The 24,421-nt window shown below is 30.6% G+C and overlaps 1 protein-coding gene and 1 long non-coding RNA gene across 3 annotated transcripts in view; both read right to left on the bottom strand.

Annotated features, from left to right (window-relative positions):
* Positions 1 to 24,421, bottom strand: part of LOC127712523 (syntaxin) — a 54,957-nt gene that overhangs the window by 6,934 nt on the left and 23,602 nt on the right. Inside the window, exons 6-10 of one of the 2 annotated variants that reach the window (XM_052219011.1) lie at positions 18,997 to 19,105; positions 16,150 to 16,223; positions 13,244 to 13,381; positions 12,159 to 12,269; positions 9,907 to 10,682 (exon numbers count right to left, since the gene is read on the bottom strand). In XM_052219011.1, the coding sequence (XP_052074971.1) occupies positions 10,602 to 10,682; positions 12,159 to 12,269; positions 13,244 to 13,381; positions 16,150 to 16,223; positions 18,997 to 19,105 (513 nt within the window). In that variant the 3' untranslated portion in view covers positions 9,907 to 10,601. Of the gene's footprint in view, positions 1 to 9,906; positions 10,683 to 12,158; positions 12,270 to 13,243; positions 13,382 to 16,149; positions 16,224 to 18,996; positions 19,106 to 24,421 lie in introns of those variants that run through there. The other variant, XM_052219012.1, reaches the window with a different exon arrangement.
* Positions 357 to 9,888, bottom strand: LOC127712539 (uncharacterized). The gene is made up of 2 exons (XR_007987157.1): positions 5,866 to 9,888; positions 357 to 5,342 (listed from the first exon to the last, which is right to left on the bottom strand). It is a non-coding gene; the product is annotated as an uncharacterized LOC127712539 (long non-coding RNA).

The raw sequence follows: 24,421 nt of genomic DNA, 5'->3' as shown, positions 1-24,421 counted from the left end.
CTTCTGACTAATAATATCAGTTTTGAATTCTAGATTTTTTTAATTTCACCTTAGTACATCCTTAAATCCTTCATTAGACAATGAAGGTAAGTGAACAATAAGTTTGAACATAACAATTCTTCCCAGTTTACAATTTTCTGTCACAAACTAGGCAATGTTCTATTTTTTCTAACTTTTGTTGTCTGATTTTGAATAGTACTATGAAATGAAGCCAGTACAAATTTTAATAATGAACTTTTTTTCAATTGTAGCAATAAATCTCCTGTCTATAGTTTTTTAATCTGAAACTACACCAAGGGAAACGAAGAAAAAGAATGTGCAAAAACAACAACATCGAGAAAAAGGAAAACAAAACATAAGATGAAGAATTCTTTATTCTACATAATAATAAATATTCATGAGTGTTAGACTTTATAAATATTCATGAACAGAGCCTGAACTGACAAAACTATACATATAAAAAATGAATATTACACTAATATAAAATAATCACAAATAAATACACATTACTAGACAACAGTAAAGCTTGAGAGAATAAAGACAGACACGCCAAAATAATATGTACTGCAACCTTATAGTAGAAATTTTCATGAAAAATCAAGAAAAAAATGGCACAAAGAAGTAAAACTGACATGAATTCTTAAACAAACTCACAAACTTTAATAATGTACGGGTGGGAGAATAAAACAGGACATAACAGGGAAATTGAGGAAAATTTAATATTTGCTTTAAAAGAATCTTTTCAATTGTAACTAAATCAAATTGTTCAAATGCTTTTTACTCATATTTCAATATCTTAATTAAAAAAGATTGCTTTTAAGTTGTGATGGACTAAACTGACATATTATTTTGACCACAATGTACAAACTGACAGATATATATAACAATATACATTACAGTTCATACAGGGCAAAACTCAATTAATGTGGGAAGATACATTTATGTGTCTATTGCTATAAATAGACTAGAACTATAAACATAAATACAAGATAAAAAATTGTAAAACTAAAATTCAAGCTCCGTTCAGAAAAATAACAACTTATATATATGTGAGGTAACAATGAATAACAGTTAAGATGGTTAACAGTGCATAACATCTGGCCACTTAGTCAAAATGTGTAGCTTTGATGCCACATGGCCACACATGGAATTCTGTAAAGAGCCAAATATGGTGAAAGTGGCATAGGGAAGACCAATAAGTTACAAAAATATTTGAAATTGAATGCAAAGTAAATTTTACTTAAATATGTTCTACCAGTGTGTCTCTTAGGCTGATGGATACTTAGGTTTTTTCGTAGAGAAGGTATTTACCACATTCCATTACATTTTTATAAGAGTCATTGCAAGGTATTACAGTAAGTAAATAGATTATATTTCACCTACTGTTTCAGAGGTGAAATACAATCTAAAAATAAAATTTACTTGGCCTAATGGTCAAACTTTACCTTATAATTTTGAAGTATATTTGAAATTTTTGGTTTTAATCTAAAAATATGCACCTGTCAACTTTTAATTGATTAAACAAGATAACGATTATTATATATCACGATAAACATAGAACTTTTATAAGAAAAAATAATGCTGCAATTTAAACATTTGTACTGACCATAATAGCTTACTCAATTCTTTAACTGAAGAATCAACAAACTTTTATTGCCAAAACCATACAAGTGTAAACCACTTTTTCATACTATCTTAAATTATAACTTTATCAAGAGCTGCTTGGAAATTATGTGTATTGAAAGACAAATTGCTGAACTGAATGCATGGTAAAATCCATCCAAATATAACATGTTTCAATAACTAACAATTGTTTAGGAAACCCTTGATTAATTTCATCTTGAACTTGCCAATTGCCTGAAATATGTACACTTTTATGGTTTTGATTGTAAGTCCGTATCATATCTTCAATCAGTTATTCAAGTAAGTATTTTCTTCCTATTAATATAACTTTCTGGTTAAAATATGTTTATTACAGCCCTTTTATATTTTACTGAACTCAAGGAGATGCAGATTTCACTTGAGATAAGAATTCATGCAAGGTGTAAAAAAAAAAAATATTTAAAAAAACTGAGTAATCTTATTCTTTCCCAAATACCAAATTTCTGCTGAACTAATGGGAGCAATGGAGCATGTTAAAAAGCTCATGTTATGCATGTCATGGTTTATAAAAAAAAATATGGTCCCTAGGTTAAAGTTTGATTAATGTTGATATTGGACCCATTGACAATGTATTCAAAGCAAGCAAATCTTTTACTTTATTTTCTGTATTTAAATACCAAAGGTGGATCCAAAGGGACACACCCCCTTTAAAATTTAGCAAAACAAGTCAAGTTTCAATATTTAAATTTGAAAAATTTCTCTTTTTCTCTATGAAAACTTGAACACAGTATCTAATCCATTAAATGCACAAAATATTTTTCCGTCATCTTCTTGATTTGTTTTTAATTTTCAACAATAATAATTGAATTCATGATTTGATTTGAATGAAGAAGCCCTGTTGAATCACAGAATGATTGTCAAAAATAAAGAAAAATAGTTGATCATAAAACTACACATAGCTGACAAATTTTTGTATAAGAGTTAATCCAATGATTCAAGTGAGCATGGAATTGAGGGAGGGAAGTTTTTTTTTTGACAGGGGTCATTTATGGTTGCTTGTCCATTCGATAATTTTTTTCAAAGAAAATGTATTGGTTGTTTGGGGAATTCCTATGGGTACCTACCCTCCCCCATCCATTTTAATTTAATTGCCCTGACAAAAGAACCCAATTAATGGTATTGTGTGATGAATAGGACTTCAAATAACAACAATAAACAAAATATACATACACATGTATTGAAAATGAACAAAATCACAACATATACATATAAATCAATTAAAATGCAGTTTCTATTTATTTTGATAATTGCACTTTAAAAAATAAGCAACTAAATCAACATGAATTTATAATTTCTTTAAACTGATTTGAAATCATGCCATTAGTCTATCAGATCAAAACTTTAGCAAAAATAACATTTTCTTATATTTCTTTCTGAAATAGACCTTATTTTTGCTAATCAAAACAGAAATTAACTGGATCAATATTTTTTACTAATGCCCTTCAATTAAATTTAACACATAATCAGAAACGAATTTCGAAGCAAAACATGTATATTAAAGGAAATTCTAGTAAATTGTTTTTCCACCATTGATATAATTCGAATCACAATAATTCAGCTATATCTAAGTGAATAATGCCAACAGGCAACAAAATAAGAATAACAACACAAGTTATATATACACTTATATTGCACTAAATCCAAAATATAAGCGCTACAATGAAAATGAGCTGCAACATATAATAGTACTACAAAAAGCATGATGTCATACAACCTTATTACGGTAAAAGTACAATAAAACCTTGTTAATAATAACCCTGATTTTTTTTTCTCTTTTTTTAACAATTCCGCTAAAGAAGGGTAGATTTTATAAAAAAATATTTTTAATTCATATTTTTTTTTCTTTTTTTTTAAGTGTCTCTCACAGTTTTCAAGAGAAAAACTATTCTTTTGTTAAATGTGAATGCCCATGCCAATAGCAAACAACGCAATTCGTACAAGTTCCACAATCCTATCAAAATAAAACAAAACTCTTACTTTATTTGTTAATCATTTAAATTCAAATAAATACCAAAAGTCACCTTATATTTGCAGTAACATACACAAGACCCATCCTGTTTACAAACAGAAATGGTTAAACATCTTTTCAAAGTTTTCATTTCAGGGAATAAAACCAGATTTATAAGAAATTTTGAAGGGTAAAAGTACTGAAAATCTAACAAGGTATTAGTGTATTTAAAAAAATTGCCTTGGAATTTGGAAATATAAAGGAATCTTAGTAAAATGAAACTATCATAAAAGTATATACATTGTAACTAAAATTCGCAAAATGCTAGATATAAACCCAAATGTTGAAAATCAAAATTAAACAAATAAGCACAAACAATTTTCAAGAATTTAAATGATAATTAACTGAATATTTATTTTTTGTCTATTAACTTTATAATTCATTCCATTCTTATAAAACAACACAACTTAAATGAAAATGAAAATCTGATTAGTCAAAAAGTACAAAAACAACCAAAAATAAATTAAATACAACCAAATTTCTTCCAAGAATGCAGCTGTTTTGTCTACTGAAATATCTAATTTTCTGAAAAAATCATGTCCACTGCTTGAACTCTTTATTGATATCAATAAGTAAAAAAATGCACTTAACTGTTAATAAATGGCTGGCAGTGGCCCCTATATTGGAATTACATCTCATGATTATAAAATCAGAAGTTTAAAAAATTCTTTATCAGATGTTTTACTATAAATTTTTACTGAGCATTCCGACTTATTACATGTTGACAAACATTGATTTCACATGATTAAGGTAGATCTGGTGTCTTTTTCTGAGCATCCATTCTGGGCATGTTGCAAAATACTTTTTTGATTTAAAAATGTTTTACCAAGCATCATTCATTATACAACAGAAACATCTAATACTTGAATTTTTAAGATTAAACTAGCAAAATATTAAGTGTCGATAAGTGTATTCAATATTTCAGAAAAAATCCTTTTAAAATCAAGGGCCGATAATTATACAGAATTTGACAATTTCTGTTTTTAAATTTTTTTTTTAAATCTCAAGAAAATAAGGCTTGTGACCCCCTATTTTTATTTGATATTTCAGAAGTATTCATAAAAAGCAATTCTCTCGTTGAATTTGAACCAATTCTATAATTTAATAAAATGCTTCGCTGGGCGCAGCTTGATACGACCGCAGAGGTCGAACCCTGAACAGTTGGGGCAAGTATGGACACAACATTCAAGCTTGATACAGCTCTGAATTTGGATTGTGATTAAATATTTGACACAGCATAGGTTTCTGACACAGAAAGAATGTGGTCTAAGAACTTCAATTTTTTTAATTTACCTATTATGGTCCAATGTCCAAAATCAAAATACATGGTTAGATTCAGCATATCAAAGAACCCCATATATTTAATTTTTGTTGAAATCAAACAAAGTTTAATTTTGGACCCCAACTTGGACAAACTTGAAAACTGGTCCCATAATCAAAAATCTACACACATGTTTAGATTCAGCATATCAAAGTACCCGAAGAATTCAATTTTTGTTAAAATCAAACTAAGTTTAATTTTGGACCCTTTGGACCTTAATGTAGACAAATTTAAAAAACGGGACCCTAAATTAAAAATCTAAAAAACACAGTTAGATTTGGCATATCAAAGAACCCCAATAATTCATTTTTTGATGAAATCAAACAAAGTTTAATTTTGGACCCTTTTGACCTCAATATGAACCAATTTGATAGCGGGCCCACAAATAAAAAATCTAAATACATGGTAAGATTTAGCATATCAAAGAACCCCATATATTCAATTTTTGTTGAAATCAAACAAAGTTTAATTTTGGACCCCAATTTGGACCATCTTGAAAACTGGGCCAAAAATCTAAAATCTAAATACATGTTTAGATTCAGCATATCAAAGAACCCCATATATTCAATTTTTGTTGAAATCAAACAAAGTTTAATTTTGGACCCCAACTTGGACCAACTTGAAAACTGGTCCCATAATCAAAAATCTAAACACATGTTTAGATTCAGCATATCAAAGAACCCCAAAAATTCAATTTTTGTTAAAATCAAACTAAGTTTAATTTTGGACTCTTTGGACCTTAATGTAGACCAATTTAAAAAACAGGACCCAAAATTAAAAATCTAAATACACGGTTAGATTTGGCATATCAAAGAACCCCAATAATTCAATTTTTGATGAAATCAAACAAAGTTTAATTTTGGACCCTTTTGACCTCAATATGAACCAATTTGATAGCGGGCCCACAAATAAAAAATCTAAATACATGGTAAGATTCAGCATATCAAAGAACCCCATATATTCAATTTTTGTTGAAATCAAACAAAGTTTAATTTTGGACCCAAATTTGGACCAACTTGAAAACTGGGCCAAAAATCTAAAATCTAAATACATGTTTAGATTCAGCATATCAAAGAACCCCATATATTCAATTTTTGTTGAAATCAAACAAAGTTTAATTTTGGACCCCAACTTGGACCAACTTGAAAACTGGGCCCATAATCAAAAATCTAAACACATGTTTAGATTCAGCATATCAAAGAACCCTAAGAATTCAATTTTTGTTAAAATCAAACTAAGTTTAATTTTGGACCCTTTGGACCTTAATGTAGACAAATTTAAAAAACGGGACCCAAAATTAAAAATCTAAATACACGGTTAGATTCGGCATATCAAAGAACCCCAATAATTCAATTTTTGATGAAATCAAACAAAGTTTAATTTTGGACCCTTTGGACCTCAATGTGGACCAATTTAAAAACGGGGCCCAAAATCCAAAAACTTAATACACGGTTAGATTCAGCATATTAAAGAACCCCAAGAATTCAAGAATAAAACCCCATTGAAATTGATCAAGAAATAAGCAATTTATACGAAGTATCTTCTTTTGCACAATACTGTGCAATTGAATATTTCTTGCTATTGCGCAATACTGTACAATTGACAATTTCTTGCTATTGCGCAATATTGTGCTATTGGATATTTCTTGCTATTGCGCAATACTGTTAAATTGAAGATTTCTTGCTATTGCGCAATACTGTGCAATTGAAGATTTCTTGCTATTGTGCAATACTGTGCAATTGAAAATTTCTTGCTATTGCACAATACTTATTATATAATAATTTACACATCCTGTTTGGTGTGTATCTCCTACCATATCATTATTATTTGCTTTTAAATATAAATCAGAAATAACCAACTTAAAATGGAAAATTTTAAAAGAAAAAAAAAAGGAAAAAAAGAAAACCCCCCCCCCCCAAATTTTTTGAACCCCCTTATGATTCATCACCCCCAAACTCAATCCCAGCCTTCCCTTTGTGGTATGGTACCTTGTAGTACAATTTCAGAGAGATCCATACACTTGAACACAAGTTATTGTCTGGAAACTAGAAAAATGCTTATTTTTGGCCCCTTTTTGGCCCCCAATTCCTAAACGTTTCGGGCAATTACCCCCAAACTCAATTCCAGCTTTCCCTTTGTGATATGGAACCTTGTAGTACAATTTCAGAAATATCCAAACACTTACACACAAGTTATTGTCATGAAACTAGAAAAATGCTTGTTTTTTGCCCCTTTTTTGGCCCCTAATTCCTAAAATTTTGAGGCAATTACCCCCAAAATCAATTACAGCCTTCCCTTTGTGATATGGAACCTTGTGGTACAATGTCAGAGAGATCCATACACTTACACACAAGTTATTGTCTGAAAGTTACAAAAATGCTTATTTTTGGCCCCTTTTTGGCCCCTAATTCCTTAACTGTTGGTACCATAACCCCCAAAATCAATCCCAACCTTCCTTTTGTGGTATTGAACCTTATGGTGAAATTTCATGGAGATCCATTCACTTAAACTAAAGTTAGAGTGCGAAAACCAATGTGTCTTCGGACGACGCAGGACGACGCCGGACGACGACGACGACGACGACGACGACGACGACGACGCCAACGTCATACCAATATACGACCAAAAAATTTTTAATTTTTGCGGTCGTATAAAAATGGGAAAAATTAAGTTTCCCCTATATAATCCATATAAATAACTGTGATTTCATTAATATCAATGTATTTTATACAAAAAACAAGGTCTGAAGTTTAAAAGTATATTAACCCAGAAGTCTTTTACAGCAGTTTAAGAAAAATCTATCGTCGAACATTTAGACACCCGAGCTACCTTAAATTTGTAAAAATTCAAAGATTCTTTTTGAATGAAATATTTTTTATGTGTTTTAAACATTCTTGTTCATCAAAGAAAAGCTTCAAAATTTGTAATACATCTTTGCAATGCTGATTGATCTACTCATGAAATCATAAAGATCATAGAATACATTGGATCCTAAGAGAATATGTAAATATATAGCAGCCATCTTGAATTTTAAGTTAGAATGAAAGTTACTTGTTAACCTCTTAAAGTTCATGCATTCAACTAGTTATGCTAGTTCGTTACCTAAATGATATTTGGTCAACATTGATAGGGGATGAAATTTGGTTATAACTTGAAAACAAATTTAACCCAATACATCTAGCTCTTATGAATCAAACATACTTCTAACTTCAAAAGATCCCTACACTAAAACATTCCTTTTGACTGAACATGAAAGAAATTTGCTTGTATCTAAGAAAAGAAAACATATTTACATAAATAAAATTATTGCACATAATCTGGATTTCAGAGGTCCTGGGTCTGACATCTCAATAAAATGCTACACTTCAACTTTTATATACTAGCTATATACAACTTATATGTCTCTGGAAAAAATGTCTCATCAGCAGACGACAGTTAGAATAAGCACATTAAATACAGTATGAAACCATTAGGGAAGGTTTTTTCAGATTATATTTCTGTACAAACTCGACGTGAGAAAGTTGTGGTAGGTTTTTTAAAAAGGTTTTTGCTGATACCATTGTAATCCTAAAATAGTCCTGATGAATTAACAATCAATGATTTTTAATGCAACATTTTCAGTAAATGTATAGCATTTTAAAGAAATAAGTTTTCTCTCCAGAAAGCACTGATAGCACTAAAAAAATATACATATAAGTTTTGCCGTCAAGAAAATATGACAGATCTTTGCACTAAATCACTGCCTCCCTCCAGTGAAAAAAAGATTCCTTTAAAGTTCTTGAATAATCTTGTCGTTAAGTATACAGTTTGTCCTTGCTATATCAAATAGTGGTAAGTTGAAACATATCTGTCAACAAACGCCAAAAGACTCCCCCCCCCACTTACCCATGTATTACAAAAGATCATTTTTATTGATCAATATACAGAATTTTACCCTTTACTTTCATCTTTGATTATTGAAATGCAAGCGAATATGACACCCAGTAAAAAGATTTGAATTATCTAATGTGAATTAATTTATTTTCGTGGATACCAATTTCGTGGATTGAGGACAAATTGTATTTTAGTGGATATTTGGTTTCATGGTTTTGCCAAAGTCTGCCTACAAGCCTATAGAAAATTTGTACTTCATTGAAAATCTAAATTTATATTTCACCTTTAACGTCAAAATCAACGAAAATTGGTATCCAACGAATAATCCACAGTAATCAGAATTGGAGTTTCAAAATAAGTCAAAAAAAATGGAAGATGGAAAAAAGGTGACAGTAACTGTGCAAAACCAATACCATAAAATCAACTGATCATGAAAAAGTAAAGCGCTGTTGGACAGAGAAAAATTTCATCTTTGTACAAACTAGACTCAATTCAAATTAAAAGCAAGGAAGGCAGATTGATCAATAAGCACTGAGCATTTCTCGTCATTTATAATTAGGCACATGTGTTATACCTTAATTTCTCATCATTTATAATAAGGCACATGTGTTATTCCCAAAAAACTTAAGATAAAGATATACCAAGTATAAGTCCTATAATAGCTAATAAAACAATAACACAAACTATTATCATAATCAGTTTCTGAAATGAAAGAGAAAAAAACAATATGTAAACAACATTTACACATAGAAATAATATCAAAATAAAATAAAATTTGAATACTGTGTTTAAGATAGCTCTTCTATTTCAACTGCATCTTTACAAACATCTTCAAAACAAAATGTTGATTTCTTTTTGCAGTTACATGTTGGGTTTCCAAAATAAAATAGCTTTATAATAAAGTGGATCACAGTACAAAATGAAGGCTTTGAAAGCTTGTGTAGTTAGAAATATACACAACACAAGTACATAAAAATCAAGCACTATAAGAAGAATTGACCACTTGATAATTACCCCCCCCCCCCCACCCATTTTTTTAAAATTATACTGAAATGACATTGTTTTCCCATTCTTTTGGTTGATATTTTTTTTTACTTTATAACAATTCAAAGAATAATGACTTTTGTTAATAATACTAAAAAAGCCCTTTTCTTAATTCAGAACAAAGGAACAAAAAAGTATTTTCACGTTTGTAATTAGCACAAGTATATGTGTCCAGTGATGTGTATATTTTTATATGGCAGAATATTATACAGTCACACCACTCCATCCTAAACACCAGTAATTATTGCTAAAATTTCCATTTTAAAGTTCAAAAATTAAAATGCCATTGTTAACAATTTACAATTTCAGAATCTGAAGAACTATGTGTAATTTCATTGCTCGTACTAAAAAAAAATGAGAACAACGTCTTATCATTGATTGAATTTCAATTGTTTGGACATTTTAAGTAAATCACAGCATTTTGGTGTATGCCTGTGAAAATATTACCCAGAATGCATTAGATTCTGAAAGAGCTTAATAAAACAGAACCTGGTATTCTCTGAATCGAGTAATTAGAATGAACTAAATTTAAATATACATCTGATCAGCTGATGTTCTTTTCATACGAGTATGACTGTATATATATTTAGTGACATGGTAAACAATATTTGGTGAACCTGTCAGGATGCAGGAAAACAGCTGTTCCTAAGTTTGAGCAAAAACGAGACTTAACATCATAATAACAATAGTTTACTATGTTCCAACACTTATACCAATTATAAGTGCTATAACAGCCAATAATACTATTACACATATTATAATCATTATCATTTTCTGAAATGAAAGAAAAGACAACATTTAAACAACATGTATACAAGTGTGCAGAGGAATACAATTTCAGAAGTGGTGTGATGGCTACTTTATAATGACATTTACACAGTTTGAAGTTTGAAGTTCCCAAAATACATAATTTGCCCATGTGGATAAATATTTCTAGGGATACATTAATGGCAGATTTATATACTGCCAATTTTATCCTTGTTTTGATTTCTGTAACTACAGAATTTTTTTTAATGTTTTTATTATGACGTAAAATTGTGACCGGATAATTTTGGCAATAAACCAAAACTCTTTTATTGAAACCCATAATCTCAACTTTTACAATGGACCAATTAAAAATTCAACATTTGACATCATTAATTATGTTGGGACAGATTTGGCGTCACCCTGAATGACATCTGGACCGATCAGAATGTTCAAAACAGTAATGCTCCCTTATTCCGGTATTTATGCATTCACATTATTTGATAAGCCTGTTTTGCATTTTATAAAATTTTTGAAATTCTGTTATTGATCATGATGAAGCATAAATGCCAACCCCCTTTTGGTGCAATCAGTAAAAAGGTATTAAAATTTCTGTTATTCTGTCTTTTTTCAGTAATAATATTTACTTCGTAAAATTTTATAAAAATGATATATAACTGGAGAACTGTTCTGGGCAGGTAATGAAAGTAAATCTGTAACAAATAGACTCTTAATCGTTACACCGTAATTTTGGTCCAAAATTCATAACAATTACGGGAAAATCGTTTGATGAAGGATAACCCAGAATAGCTCTTTGTCTATGTGAATTAAGCATATCATATATATGCTTTTGGTTTGGGTCTTTTTAGAAAATTTTAAAACTTGACCACACAAAATTAGAATCAATCATTAAAATAAATAGCCATCAAACCAATCTGTTTATTGGAAAAAGGAGTTTAAATAATATTCATCTATATCCAAGAAAAGACAATGTAGAATTGTCCAGAATGAACTGGAAATAAAATAATAAATATGTAAGCCTTGACAACAACAATAAATACAACTAATTGAAAATTTTCTTGAACATCATGAATATAATACAAGGATATGAACAGATAAAGCTTGTGTGCAGATTTGTGAAAAATGTGTGTGACAGCAGACAACGTTTGCATGGATATATATAAACATGGCATTGGACGGGTTTCTGGTAATTGTTGCTAAGTATGTACTAGCTGAGGGTTTAGATTCCTTTTATACTTTTCAGTACTTTTAAGTATTCTTGACTTGTTATATTTCTAATTTTTGTTTTTTTTCCCAATTCTGATGGTTTCTCATCTTGTCGGATTGTATTAACTTACCTGCATATCTTAAAACTTTTTATAGTTGTAATAATCTTGATCATTTTTAAGTGTTTTTGCTTGTTGTATTTGCAAAATTACCATCTCCTTTTACTTAAGAATTTTATATTTGACACTTGAAAGTGTGTGCATTTTATAGTTAACTTACCCGTCGAGCTTTACTTTGGTATTTTACAGCTTTTTTAGTGTCCATTTTGGCTGTTTCTATATAATCAACTGCTTGTTCAACATTATATTCTATACGATCTATCATTTCACCCTATAATGATAAAACAAGATAGAAACTTATTTCATTGCTTGGTATCAACTGGAACATAAAAATTAATACAGCAGTATGTCATTGGCTGAATAAACCTGAACCGAACAGTATTCTAGTTGTTCGAATTAACATAATCCTGTAGATTTTGTTTATATAGATTGGCAAACAGCACCAATGTTACATGCTTTCAATCCTACATGCTTGTTAGCCTCTGATGGACATAACTACTATTATTTTTGCAAGTTTTTTACTACTGTAAGTTCAGAAATTAATGTGTTCATTTATTAATGTGATTTTTGAATGGAAAAAAATGTGAGATAAATTATTACTATTTCAGGAAAATCTGCATATGGGTATATGTGTCAGATATCAAAATGTGAGTTCTTAATATTTCCATACCCACCCAGTCGCATTATTCGCATTAATAAAAACCTTGCAATAATTTCTGAATTTACAGTATTGCGAATATTGCAACGGGAGAAGTTTTGCAAAAATATAAACCCGCATTTTAAATTTTGATAGCATTATCTATATGCAGCATTTCCTGAAATTTCAATAGTTATCAAGCATCTTTGTCAATCGTTTAGCAATCGCAATAATAAATGCACACCAAAGTCTCTGAATTAACAGTACAAGTACCCTAGATGTTGGAAATCAAACGTTATCTGAAAAAGTTTGTTTGTACCCTGACTCTATACTGTAATTCATATCTTACATACAATTTCCTTTAAGGTTGCTTATAGGAACTTAAATTTACTGGCAATGACGTTACTTTAAATCTTACACCCTGATCTTTATAAACATCAAAATTGTCAGTTATGGTTTAGGACAAAAAAATCTTCCACTAAAATTTATTGCAAGTTACACTGAAATGTTAATAATTTACAAGTATTTTTTCTGGTTATAATTTTTGTAAAATGAGTTCAAATTGCTTACTCTGTTATTGAAAAAATTTAAACAGAGTTCAAACTTACCTGTTGTTCTACTAACATAGCCATATCCATAAACATGTCATGTAATTCACGTATACTATTTTCTAATTTTATAATATCGTTGTGTCTAGCTTCAATATCAGCAAGTGTTTGTTTGGCTTGCTGTGTTTCCATTATGATCTACAAAATACAAAAGTTATAGTTGACTTAAAGTATGACTAACATACATGTATATAAAAGAGAGGCGAAAGACACCAAAGGGACATTCAAACTCATAAGTCGAAAATAAACTGACCATGCCATGGCTAAATAAAATGATCCGCTGGGGCGCAGCTTGATACGACCGCAGAGGTCGAACCCTGAACAGTTGGGGCAAGTATGGACACAACATTCCAGCTTGATACAGCACAGAATTTGGATTGTAATTAAATATTTGACACAGCATAGGTTTCTCACACAGAATCAAAGTGGTCTAAGAACTTAAAAATTTTTAATTTACCTATTCAAACCATATCATTATTATTTGCTTTTATATATAAATTAGAAATAACCAATTTAAAATGGAAGATTTTAAAGAAAAAAAAGGAAAAAAAAATCCCCCCCCCCCAATTTTTTGAACCCCCTTATGATTCATCACCCCCAAACTCAATCCCAGCTTCCCTTTGTGGTATGGTACCTTGCAGTACAATTTCAGAGAGATCCATACACTTGAACACAAGTTATTGTCTGGAAACTATAAAAATGCTTGGTTTTTGGCCCCTTTTTGGCCCCAAATTCCTAAACGTTTAGGGCAATTACCCCCAAACTCAAACCCAGCTTTCCCTTTGTGATATTGAACCTTGCAGTACAATTTCATAAAGATCCATACACTGACACACAAGTTATTGTCCTGAAACTAGAAAAATGCTTGTTTTTTTGCCCTTTTATGGCCCCTAATTACTAAAATTTTGAGGCAATTACCCCCAAAATCAATCCCAGCCTTCCCTTTGTGGTATGGTACCTTGTAGTACAATTTCAGAGAGATCCATACATTTGAACACAAGTTATTGTCTGGAAACTACAAAAATGCTTATTTTTGGCCCCTTTTTCCTAAATTTTTTGGGCAATTACCCCCAAACTCAATTCCAGCTTTCCCTTTGTGATATGGAACCTTGTAGTACAATTTCATAAAGATCCATACACTTACACACAAGTTATTGTCATGAAACTAGAAAAATGCTTTTTTTTTTTTCCCCTTTTTGGCCCCTAATTCCTAAAATTTGGAGGCAATTACCCCCAAAATCAATCCCAGCATTCCCTTTGTGATATGGAACCTTGTGATACAATGTCAGAGAGATCCATACACTTACACACAAGTTATTGTCATGAAACTAGAAAAATGCTTGTTTTTGCCCCTTTTTGGCCCCTAATTCCTAAAATTTGGAGGCAATTACCCCCAAAATCAATCCCAGCATTCCCTTTGTGATATGGAACCTTGTGGTACAATGTCAGAGAGATCCATACACTTACACACAAGTTATGTCTGGAAGTTACAAAAATGCTTATTTTTGGCCCCTAATTCCTTAACTGTGGGTACCATAACCCCCAAAATCAATCCCCACCTTTCTTTTGTGGTATTGAACCTTATGGTAAAATTTCATTGAGATCCATTCACTTAAACTAAAGTCAGAGTGCGAAAACTAGCGTGTCTTGGGACGACGACGCCAACGTCATGCCAATATACGACCACAAAAATTTTTTTGCGGTCGTATAAAAAGAAAAAAAGGACCAAAAGACAAACAACAGTATACAAAACATGACATAGAAAACTAAAGACTGAGCAACACGAACCTCACCAAAAACATATAACATTCACTTTAACATGTATTTCACATACTTTAGGATTTTAGTAATTTTTAAAATATTGTGTACGAAGCTACCAAAATAAAAATAAGGAGATGTGGTATGATTGCCAATGGGACAACAGAAAATAGACTGATCTTTAACTGTAGCTAATCTAGCAATGCTTAGAAGTGACCATTATGCCTGTTTAAATCAATGTAAAATTTCATTTCACAAGTGGATACGTATGCGTAAAGTGAGAATTTGTAAAAAAAAAAAAAAAAAAAACATTGTTTAAATTCATTTGTTCTTCTCTTCTATAGATTTCATATTTTTTTCGTATTTTACTAATACATTGTGCAATGAGAAACAGTGCCTTTTTCTAATTCTGTGTCCTGGGATTTGATTTGTAAATTGTAATGTAGCACAAATATGAGTAAAACTAGACACAAAATTCATTGGTTCAACTCCTTTATCAATTAATTTACATCACAAGACAAGTTTGTTGTGAAAAAGACTCCTAATAAACTGTTAACTGTTACTGACATATGTCTCGGCTGTAGGCAAGATAATTGGATGGACAGCATCATTGCTAGTTAAATCGCTGGACCATGACCTAGGAAGCTTATTAATTCAAAGTAAATGGACCTAGGGGACAAAGCCTCGTAATAGTCATTCAAACTGATATATACTGAAAGTAATGCAACTTTTTATAAAATATCATTGATCTAGACTATCACAAGTAGTTCCTATAAAACTGAACAATTTTTGACGCCGCCAACAACGTGCTGAAAAAGCAACACTGTCTCGCATTCAGCTACTTTCTTCGCAGGCCATATAATAAATTAACCAAGAAGAAGGAATATCAACTAAAATGTGATCTTCATTGATAAGAATTGTTGTAAAGACATTTAAACTAGTCTTTGAAAATAGTATATTTAAAATACAGAACCAGTCCCATATTCTTCTTCTTCAAAAAAACAAAATGAAATAGAATGTTGATGAAAATGAATATTGTTATTAATTCAAATATTGAACAGTCAACACTATCATCAATGAACAAAAACATGTCATTTAAACTTGGGTTGAAAATTTGTCTGAATGTGTGAATCCTGATAAAATCTTACATCTTGCGTAAATATTTTAGGATTTCCTGATTCCAGCATATCTTCTAACTGTTCATCTGTAGTCGTTCGACCAGCTGAAAAAAGTTATAAAATGAAATCTTAATGAAGTTTATATATATATACCTTTGCACCTTTTGTTTGCGGTATACCATCTTTTCTGCAAGTTTATTGTTTTCTGTTGTTCGACCTGTTTGTCAAATGCGTTTTGTTAAAATATACTTTTTCACTTTTTTAGTCTTTTGGAAAATGTTGTTTGTGCTGTATGACCCCTCTAACAAGAAATTTGTTTTGCATGCACACGTATAAAAATTGCGATTTTTATCCAACGCAATCATAGGTTTGAATGTTGTTTTCAATTTAGACTTGTTTATACGTGGATATATATATGTGGTGTGTCATTGGGGTCTACACCAAAAAAAAAAAAAAAAAAAAAAAAAAAAAAAAAAAAAATCTTAATGTTAATATACTGGCTGTAACTGATGTGTATATCAAACCCGTCTTACTCCTTGATGATATTGAATGTTTAACTTCTAGTGGCAAAGCAAATGCATATTCAGGAAAAAAAACATGTTAATGAAATATGTATATGAACCCTGCTTTGTACAAGACTGACACATTATGCCTTATTTTGAAAGTTCTAGTTCACAAGGTAAAAGTCAGCAGGGAGACATGTCGACCTAACACAGACACACTATTCTGAATCCATGCTAACAAGTAAAGCTCTTACTCCTAAATAAATGCTATGTGCTTAGCAGAGAAACAGATAATACCAATTGTCAAGTCTTTGTGAAAACATTGTTTAGATTTTCAGATATTTTCACCTTTGAGTCATTAAAATAAAAATGCTCTATAAAAATAAAATCTTTTTACATTTTTCTGGCTTTAAATTCTTTTGGGAAAAGATTGCCTTGAACTTATAAAATTTGGAATGTCTTGGATGTCAAAACATTCCAGAAAGTGTATTCTATTAATTTTGTTTTTACGTATATTTTATAATTGACATTCTCATATCTGCTGTTGACTTCTGACTGAAGATGATGATGAATTCGTGTTTTAATGTCCAGTGGCAAATATTACATGCATATAAGCAAGTGGAGATGTTTATGATATTAATATAAACCTGCTTTTTAATAGACAAAGACACTGAGCCAGATTTTGAACATGCTGGTTCAGAAAGTAAAAGTCAGCAGGAAAAAATTTAACCCTAGCAAGACTTGTTATTCTGACTTCGAGCCAACCAGTCCTTTGTCTTATTCCTAAATGCTGTGAGCTTAACAACAAATACTTATTGCCAAGGATTTAGGTTAGGTGGTGTACTCACACAAAAAAAATTAAAAAGCCTTTCAAATTGTTAAATGACGAAAAGTTATGGCCTAACACTAATTATAATGTGTCACCTAAAAAGCTGACCTTGACCAGTCAACGATCACATTCAATTAACTACATTTTTTATTTTTTTCAACTAATAGTTACTTGACCAACCATCTTGATGTAATGAACAAAGAATGTGTCTAAGGATACAAATGCCCCCTCTCAAGCTTGCTTTTCAAACCAAAATGGGACTAACAGAAAGATGAAAGGACAAAAAGAAAAAGAACTGAAGGACAGACAGTCAAGGGTAGCACTTAATGCCATCTTGCCTTGTCAAAACAGTTGAAGAATAAGGACTGGGCAGGACTTCATGTGAAGAAGAACAAGAAGCAGTAAGTCCCCCTTTATTTCAAAAAGAAAATGTTATCATGACAAGGAAGAATGAACATATTTCATTAAGTCCATTGATTTTTTTTCAGGACGTTTTGTTTTTAACAATGTTAAGAAAATCAATTTGAAAAAAATGACAATATATCATATCCTGACAAAAGTTGTTCTATCAAAATATTCAAATCCAGTCCAGATTAACATAAGGGAAGTAATATTTCATTAGTTTGCCCACAATTTATCAATAAACAGTATAAATCATGACTGTCAAGAAAGCAATAAATCATCGGAGATAATTAATCACAAGTCTTATCTCTACTGGAAATATTCTCTTGAGGGTTAAAGGCAGAGGCAGCATTATATGATTAGGTCTAGATAATCTTTTTCTATAAGTTAATAACGCATTTATGTATTGTCAAAACTTATTGTCTCAATTACTGCCAACTAAAGAAATCTAATTTTTTACTGAACATAAGAAAGCCTAATATTTTTTTATAAGGTATTTCAAGGCCACTTTCAAGGCCTCTAGGATTTTTGAAAATCAAAAAGTATCACAAATCTATTAATTATCTTCTCTTAGATCATCAAAGGACATTAGTATGTAATATAGCCTTCAAAATATTGATATATCAAATATCTTTTTGAATGTTAAAAAACTAAGAAAATCGGTTTTTTTTTTCATCTAGCACAGAGAGAGTAAATTACAAAAAAAAAAAAGATGCTTTCTATTTTTTTTAAGTGAGGCTGTTGCTTGTATATATTTTGTCATTATAATCTTTTTCGTAATGGACACTTTTGCACTTCAGTGGCCAGATTATAGATAATAAGAGTTTATTTTGGGAATAAAATGAACAAAATTCAATTTCTGATGACTTTTAAAAAGGGATGTTGTCATAGACGCTGTCATATCATGCTTTCTTATTGCTACTCTCATTTCAAGGCGGCATTTTTTATGTTATAGATTTGTCTTAAGACCCACAATCATGATCCAGACATAATTTATCAACTGGCTTAGTTTTCATCACTGTTCAACTATTTATTAAATTGTGCATGTATTTTGTCCAAATGTTGGACAAAAAGGTCACAGAACAAAAAGTCTGTCCCTCTGCATCATATTACAAATATACATACTCTTGTTTATAAACTTACTTATTTCTAACTGTCGTATTATTCTGCCTTTACATCTTTCTCTATAGTCTATTTGACAGGAATTATAATCATTCATAACTTCTACAAATTTTCGAGACAAAGTTGCATGCTGAAATAAAAAAACAAACATTGTAAATGGTGTTTATAAATTTATAAATTATTCAGAAACTAAATAAGGTTCCAACTCCCTCTGACAGACAAAGTTGCCCTTAGATGGATTTAGCTATTATTTTTAGGTCCATTTTGGCCATATAGCTTTTCACATCCTTCAGAACTAAACATCCTAGACTCTGAAATACTTGGCTTTGAGCACTCCTGATGAAAGCAAATCCAGAGAAGTGGTTTGGGAGCATAACTTTCATACACTTTTTTTTTCATTTTTATCTAAGGATGACATAAAGCCCAATACAGGTACTTATAATGGTTTGAGAATTGATTTTTAAAACAATCTCACAGTCCCAAAGGTTTCTTATTCCATTTTTCAGTTACCCTGGTAGAGGCACACATAATCATCTTTAAAGTACACTTAGACAGAGGTGACTAAATATGGAATAAACAAACCAGTCAATCAGTTTTATTATCTGGTAATCAAAGAATATCATTCAAGGAAGAAATCACTTTTTCATTAAAATTGGAAATGAAGGTATTACAAATGAGGTAAAAAAAACTCATTAAAACTAAAAATATACATCAAATGGTCAATAAAAGACGCTTTCACCATCGTAGTACTGAGTTATATAAACAGGTATTATTAGCAAAAGATTGTTCTTCAATTTCTGGCTGAGGTTTGAAGAACAGAGATTATAAAGGTGAATTCTGCTGCTTATCGATTTTCTTTTCCTTTACAATTCATGTACAACTGTACATTTCCAAATCATTTATCAAAATTTATATAGAACACCCAGAAATGGCAAAATTTAAAACAGCATGAATTAAGATTCAGTAGGTAAATCGTGATAAAAACATGCCAAAAATTAGTACCTTAAACCAAAACTTAAACCCGATAAACACAGATGGGAAAATATAATGTCCCCATACTATCATAAACAGGGCATAAAAATATCAAGGTGCACGTTATATATATATTTATCAGTATATTCCAGGTTTTTATCAGTTACTGGCTAAAGATTGATGGTTTTAAATATAAAACTCTAGCTTGTGACTGTTCGTTCCTCTACTTATTAAACTGACCAACATGAAAATGTAAGAATATGCAGAATGTTGTGTTTAATCCCATCAAATATGTGGCAATGCTGTCAATGAAACAGCAATCCAACAAACACTACAGAAATACAGTGAAAACTTGGTCAAATCTGTCAGCTGTGTTTATTTATTTACCAGGAATGATTTGGCTTATCTGTTTATAGCTAGATGTTTTTATTTTGGACAATTGGTTAACTTGTGTTTTTTGGTTGCCATCTCATTGACTTCTACCAGAATATCTCATTTTATTCGTAATAGGACAGACAGAAAATTGCAAATGATCCACAAAAGATCTCAAGAACATTGAACTAAACAATAATTTGTCATGGAAAAAGTAGAAACTTTTTATTATGAACACTCCTTCAATTCTTCGGATAATTCTGAGTAGGCGAGTATGGAGACATTCAAAAGTAATGAACATTTATTTGTAACTCATAAAATACATGTACATGAAGAGAACAAGAAAATCTATTTCAACCGCCACAAATATCCTATAATTCCTTCTGAGGTTTGTCTGACCCATACCGATTTATTGCATCACCGAAAGTATTGGTTTATGTCCAGACATCCAATAATCTTTACTGTTATTGCTCAAATTTTCTCTCATTTAATCAGAAACAATTTTCCATTTAATGAAGCAATAGTGACCCTGGAAACTGAGGAGAAAATGTTTTGATCAATTTTGAACAATAAAAGATATGTTACAAACAGTCATAAATCTAATATTCAATAATACCGAGAGTATCTAATTGATCCATCCCTTGCTAAAAAGTTTGAGTCATCAAATCTTTCAAAAATCATCAATATATTTTATTTATGACAATATGTATGCTGTAAGATTAAATCTTCATATGTATTCTGCAGACTACAGTCTTTCTTATGCATGATTCTTTTATAACTTTTCAGTCAGACATTGTTACATGTTATCTAGTTTCTGAAATTAGATATCCAAAAACAGGAAAGTATCACTTGTACTGTTATGTAATTATGGAATAAATAGGTTTTCTTACGTACTGAATGTGACCTTACTTTACCCACAGATATCTTGGCATGAGAATAAGGTAATGATGTAAAAAAAACAAGAAAAAAAAAAACAAATCCACTTGTAAAAATGATTCTGATAACCAAGTTTTTGATCACGTTAAAAGTGGCAGATACCTGCAATCAATTTCACAAAAAAATCTTTAGAGAAAAATTACTCTCAAGTCATGAACATTTTAGTAAAACTTATCAATATTTGTGATAAGATTTTTTGTAAAAAGAGCCCCTGGTCCTAATATTTATCAGAAAATTAAGATATCTAATATGCATTAAACTAGATGTGGGGTAAATGTCAATGAGATAGCAACCCAGCACCCCCTCACCCTATCAATACACATTTAGAAGTCAACATGCCATTGAGAAACGAGAAAAATTCTCTTAGTCAATCAACTACTTACACCCATATAAGTTCAGAAAAAATTTAATTTGTTTTTTAATCATTGCTTGGAGCAAATAACAACTTTGTGTAAGCAAACAATTTAATGGTCAGCTGAAAGAACCATATATAGAATTATTACCACATCAGCCAAAGATCAAATTATCCAAATTAGGAGAACAATGACACATTAACATTTAGCCTATAGGGAATAATACTGGTCACAAAGACAGGTGACCAATGGACAATAATTTATCTGCTAATCATATCAGCATGTGGTACTATTATCATCAGCTGTGATCACTAACATGTAATTAGAGTTGACGTAAGGACAATGTCCATATATGGGATGATTTTCTAAAACCGATTCAGAGTAGTTAATGATTCCACTCTTGCATATGTGCCAATTTTTCAATATCTCCATGGGTGATTTTAAGTGCAAGATGACCTAATGCTCTTCTTGTATTGTCATAAGTGTTTTAATCAAATACTATACTATTTGAATGAGTATGCATATGCTTAAATACTCTTTTAACCCATTTGAATGCCTGTTTTGAAGTGTTCAGTTTATAAAATGAAGAATTTCAAAATTCAGGTCAACACCTCTCATGGGGGATATCCCCCATCAATCGGGATAGTTGGCAGGTCTGCTCTTGTATATCCTAGCCAAAATGTGTTTTGTATGATAGGAATATGAATTGTGAAAAAATATGGAAAACAGAAAAGGCTGAAATGTCACTTTACAATGAAGTTCAGGGGTATCCACACCAGGCGAAGAGAGCAACATTATCGCCCTAGAATTCCCCACTTCGCTCTACAGAAGCTCCAAGGAGAAGTTTATGTCGCCCACGATTTTCAGTAAAATTCCCCAATGTCGCCTCATGATTTTTGAAAAATTCTCGATGTGAATGCACATGATGTCGACATTCATCGAAATAAACATGTTCTACATTAAACCATGGCTAAAATTATCTTTAATTATGACATTTTTATGAGATTCTAGGGGTATCAATTAGTAAATTTCATTACAGAAATCAAATGATAAAGTTTACATAGAACACATTGATGTGTAGAATTAAAATTATTTTTTGAACTACCATAAGAAAATTCTAGATTATAACCTAAGATCATGCATTAGGGATATGCCATATATTTGCTTAAACATATCTTATATAGTATTAAATTTGTCATGCTTTTTTGCCACGACAAAATCATTATACAAATGTAATCCCAAGGTTAATCAGATTTGGCCCCTTAGGATTTGTTTAATTCTATTGATATGAAGGTACAAATTCAATTAGATAAAAATTAAATGCAACAAAATTCAATTTCATTCTAAATGTAAATGCTCAGTATATAATAGTCACTATATAATTCAATTTCCTTGAGAATTGTTTATTTTTCTGATTTCAACACTGGGAGGTAATTTTAAACTTAAAACTCCATAAAATCCATTTACACATAGTGATAACTGTTTTCTGAAAAATCACAGTCCATCTTCCTTTTTTTTTAATGTAATCATGTATAAAAAAAATAATAGTATAACATTGATAGTCAATATGTTTTCACAGAATATTATCATGTTTATAAGGATTGTTCCAATGAAGTTGGCATGAGAAAGAAAATAGGGTAATGAATGGTTATTTTCCCCGCCATGACAAGCTACCTTAAATAATTGTTTTATCATTAGAGTAAGTTACAATTCTCTTTCGTCCTCAGTTAAAAAAAATATAGCATTTAATGTTTCTGGTAAACTGACTCCCTTGATTCGTTCCAGAATTAAATTTTTAATGCTGATCCATCAAAATACAAGATCTGTTCAAATCAAGAGCAGCTTCCAGTTGGGATTTAAAAACACGAAAACATGTTGTTATTTATGGACAGATGTCTCATTGGCAATCATACCACATCTCCTTATTTTTTTTATGATTTTACAGCATAATTATAAAGATTGGCTGATGGCTGCAAAGCATCTTGCGGCAAATATTACATGCGGATTCAGAATGATATCATATTTCTGTCATATAAAATACACTTCATTGCTGAGCTGGATTTTCACCATGCTGCTCACATCATTACAGTTCAGAGGAAGACATATATCAGAGACATACACAGAGGTGGAATGACCTTTTTCGGGACGTTGGTATTGAACATTTATTTTTGCAGCAATTGGGGATTAGGCCTTTATTTTTGCTGGAATCTGGGATTTACACCTATCGGGACTCATTTATTGGAATTGAAGATTCATTTTTTCTGGAATTCAGGACGACAACCCCTCCTACCACCCCAAGAACAGTTTACAGGATAATAAAGTTCCCTAGATAGTCATCAACATGTGAAATATATTTGTAAAGAATGGAATTTATTCCATATTAAACAGTTACGATAATGCAATTCAAATAAGAAAGTTTGGACAAGTGGATCTATTCCTTTTTTAGATTTGTAACCTGAAATACAAATTATTTATTTCTTGGCCTTATACTTAGCATTATAGCATTCCCTAGTTATTTAATTTTCTAAGTAATCTCAATGCTACATAAAACTAATATGTATCGAAACATGAAAGAGAATCTACGTTTCTGTTCTGTGTCAAGTTGAAAATAATCAAAGATTTTCTTTAACAATTATATAAGAATCAATACAAATCTATACATGGGTTTGAAGACAATGTTTTTAATAACAACATAATATCAGATAAACAAATAAAAGGCTATATACATCCCACTGTACTGAGAAAAAAGTGAAAGTAGCAAGCTGAAATCAATTTGTTAAAGAGTAGGAGGATAAAAGAAATCAATTCTCTGT

This window comes from Mytilus californianus, unplaced genomic scaffold, assembly GCF_021869535.1.
Source record: "Mytilus californianus isolate M0D057914Y unplaced genomic scaffold, xbMytCali1.0.p SCAF_8, whole genome shotgun sequence".
In the NCBI taxonomy this organism is placed as follows: Eukaryota; Metazoa; Mollusca; class Bivalvia; order Mytilida; family Mytilidae; genus Mytilus; species Mytilus californianus.
Note: the sequence above shows the minus strand (reverse complement) of the source record. Positions and strands in the feature narration are given on the sequence as shown.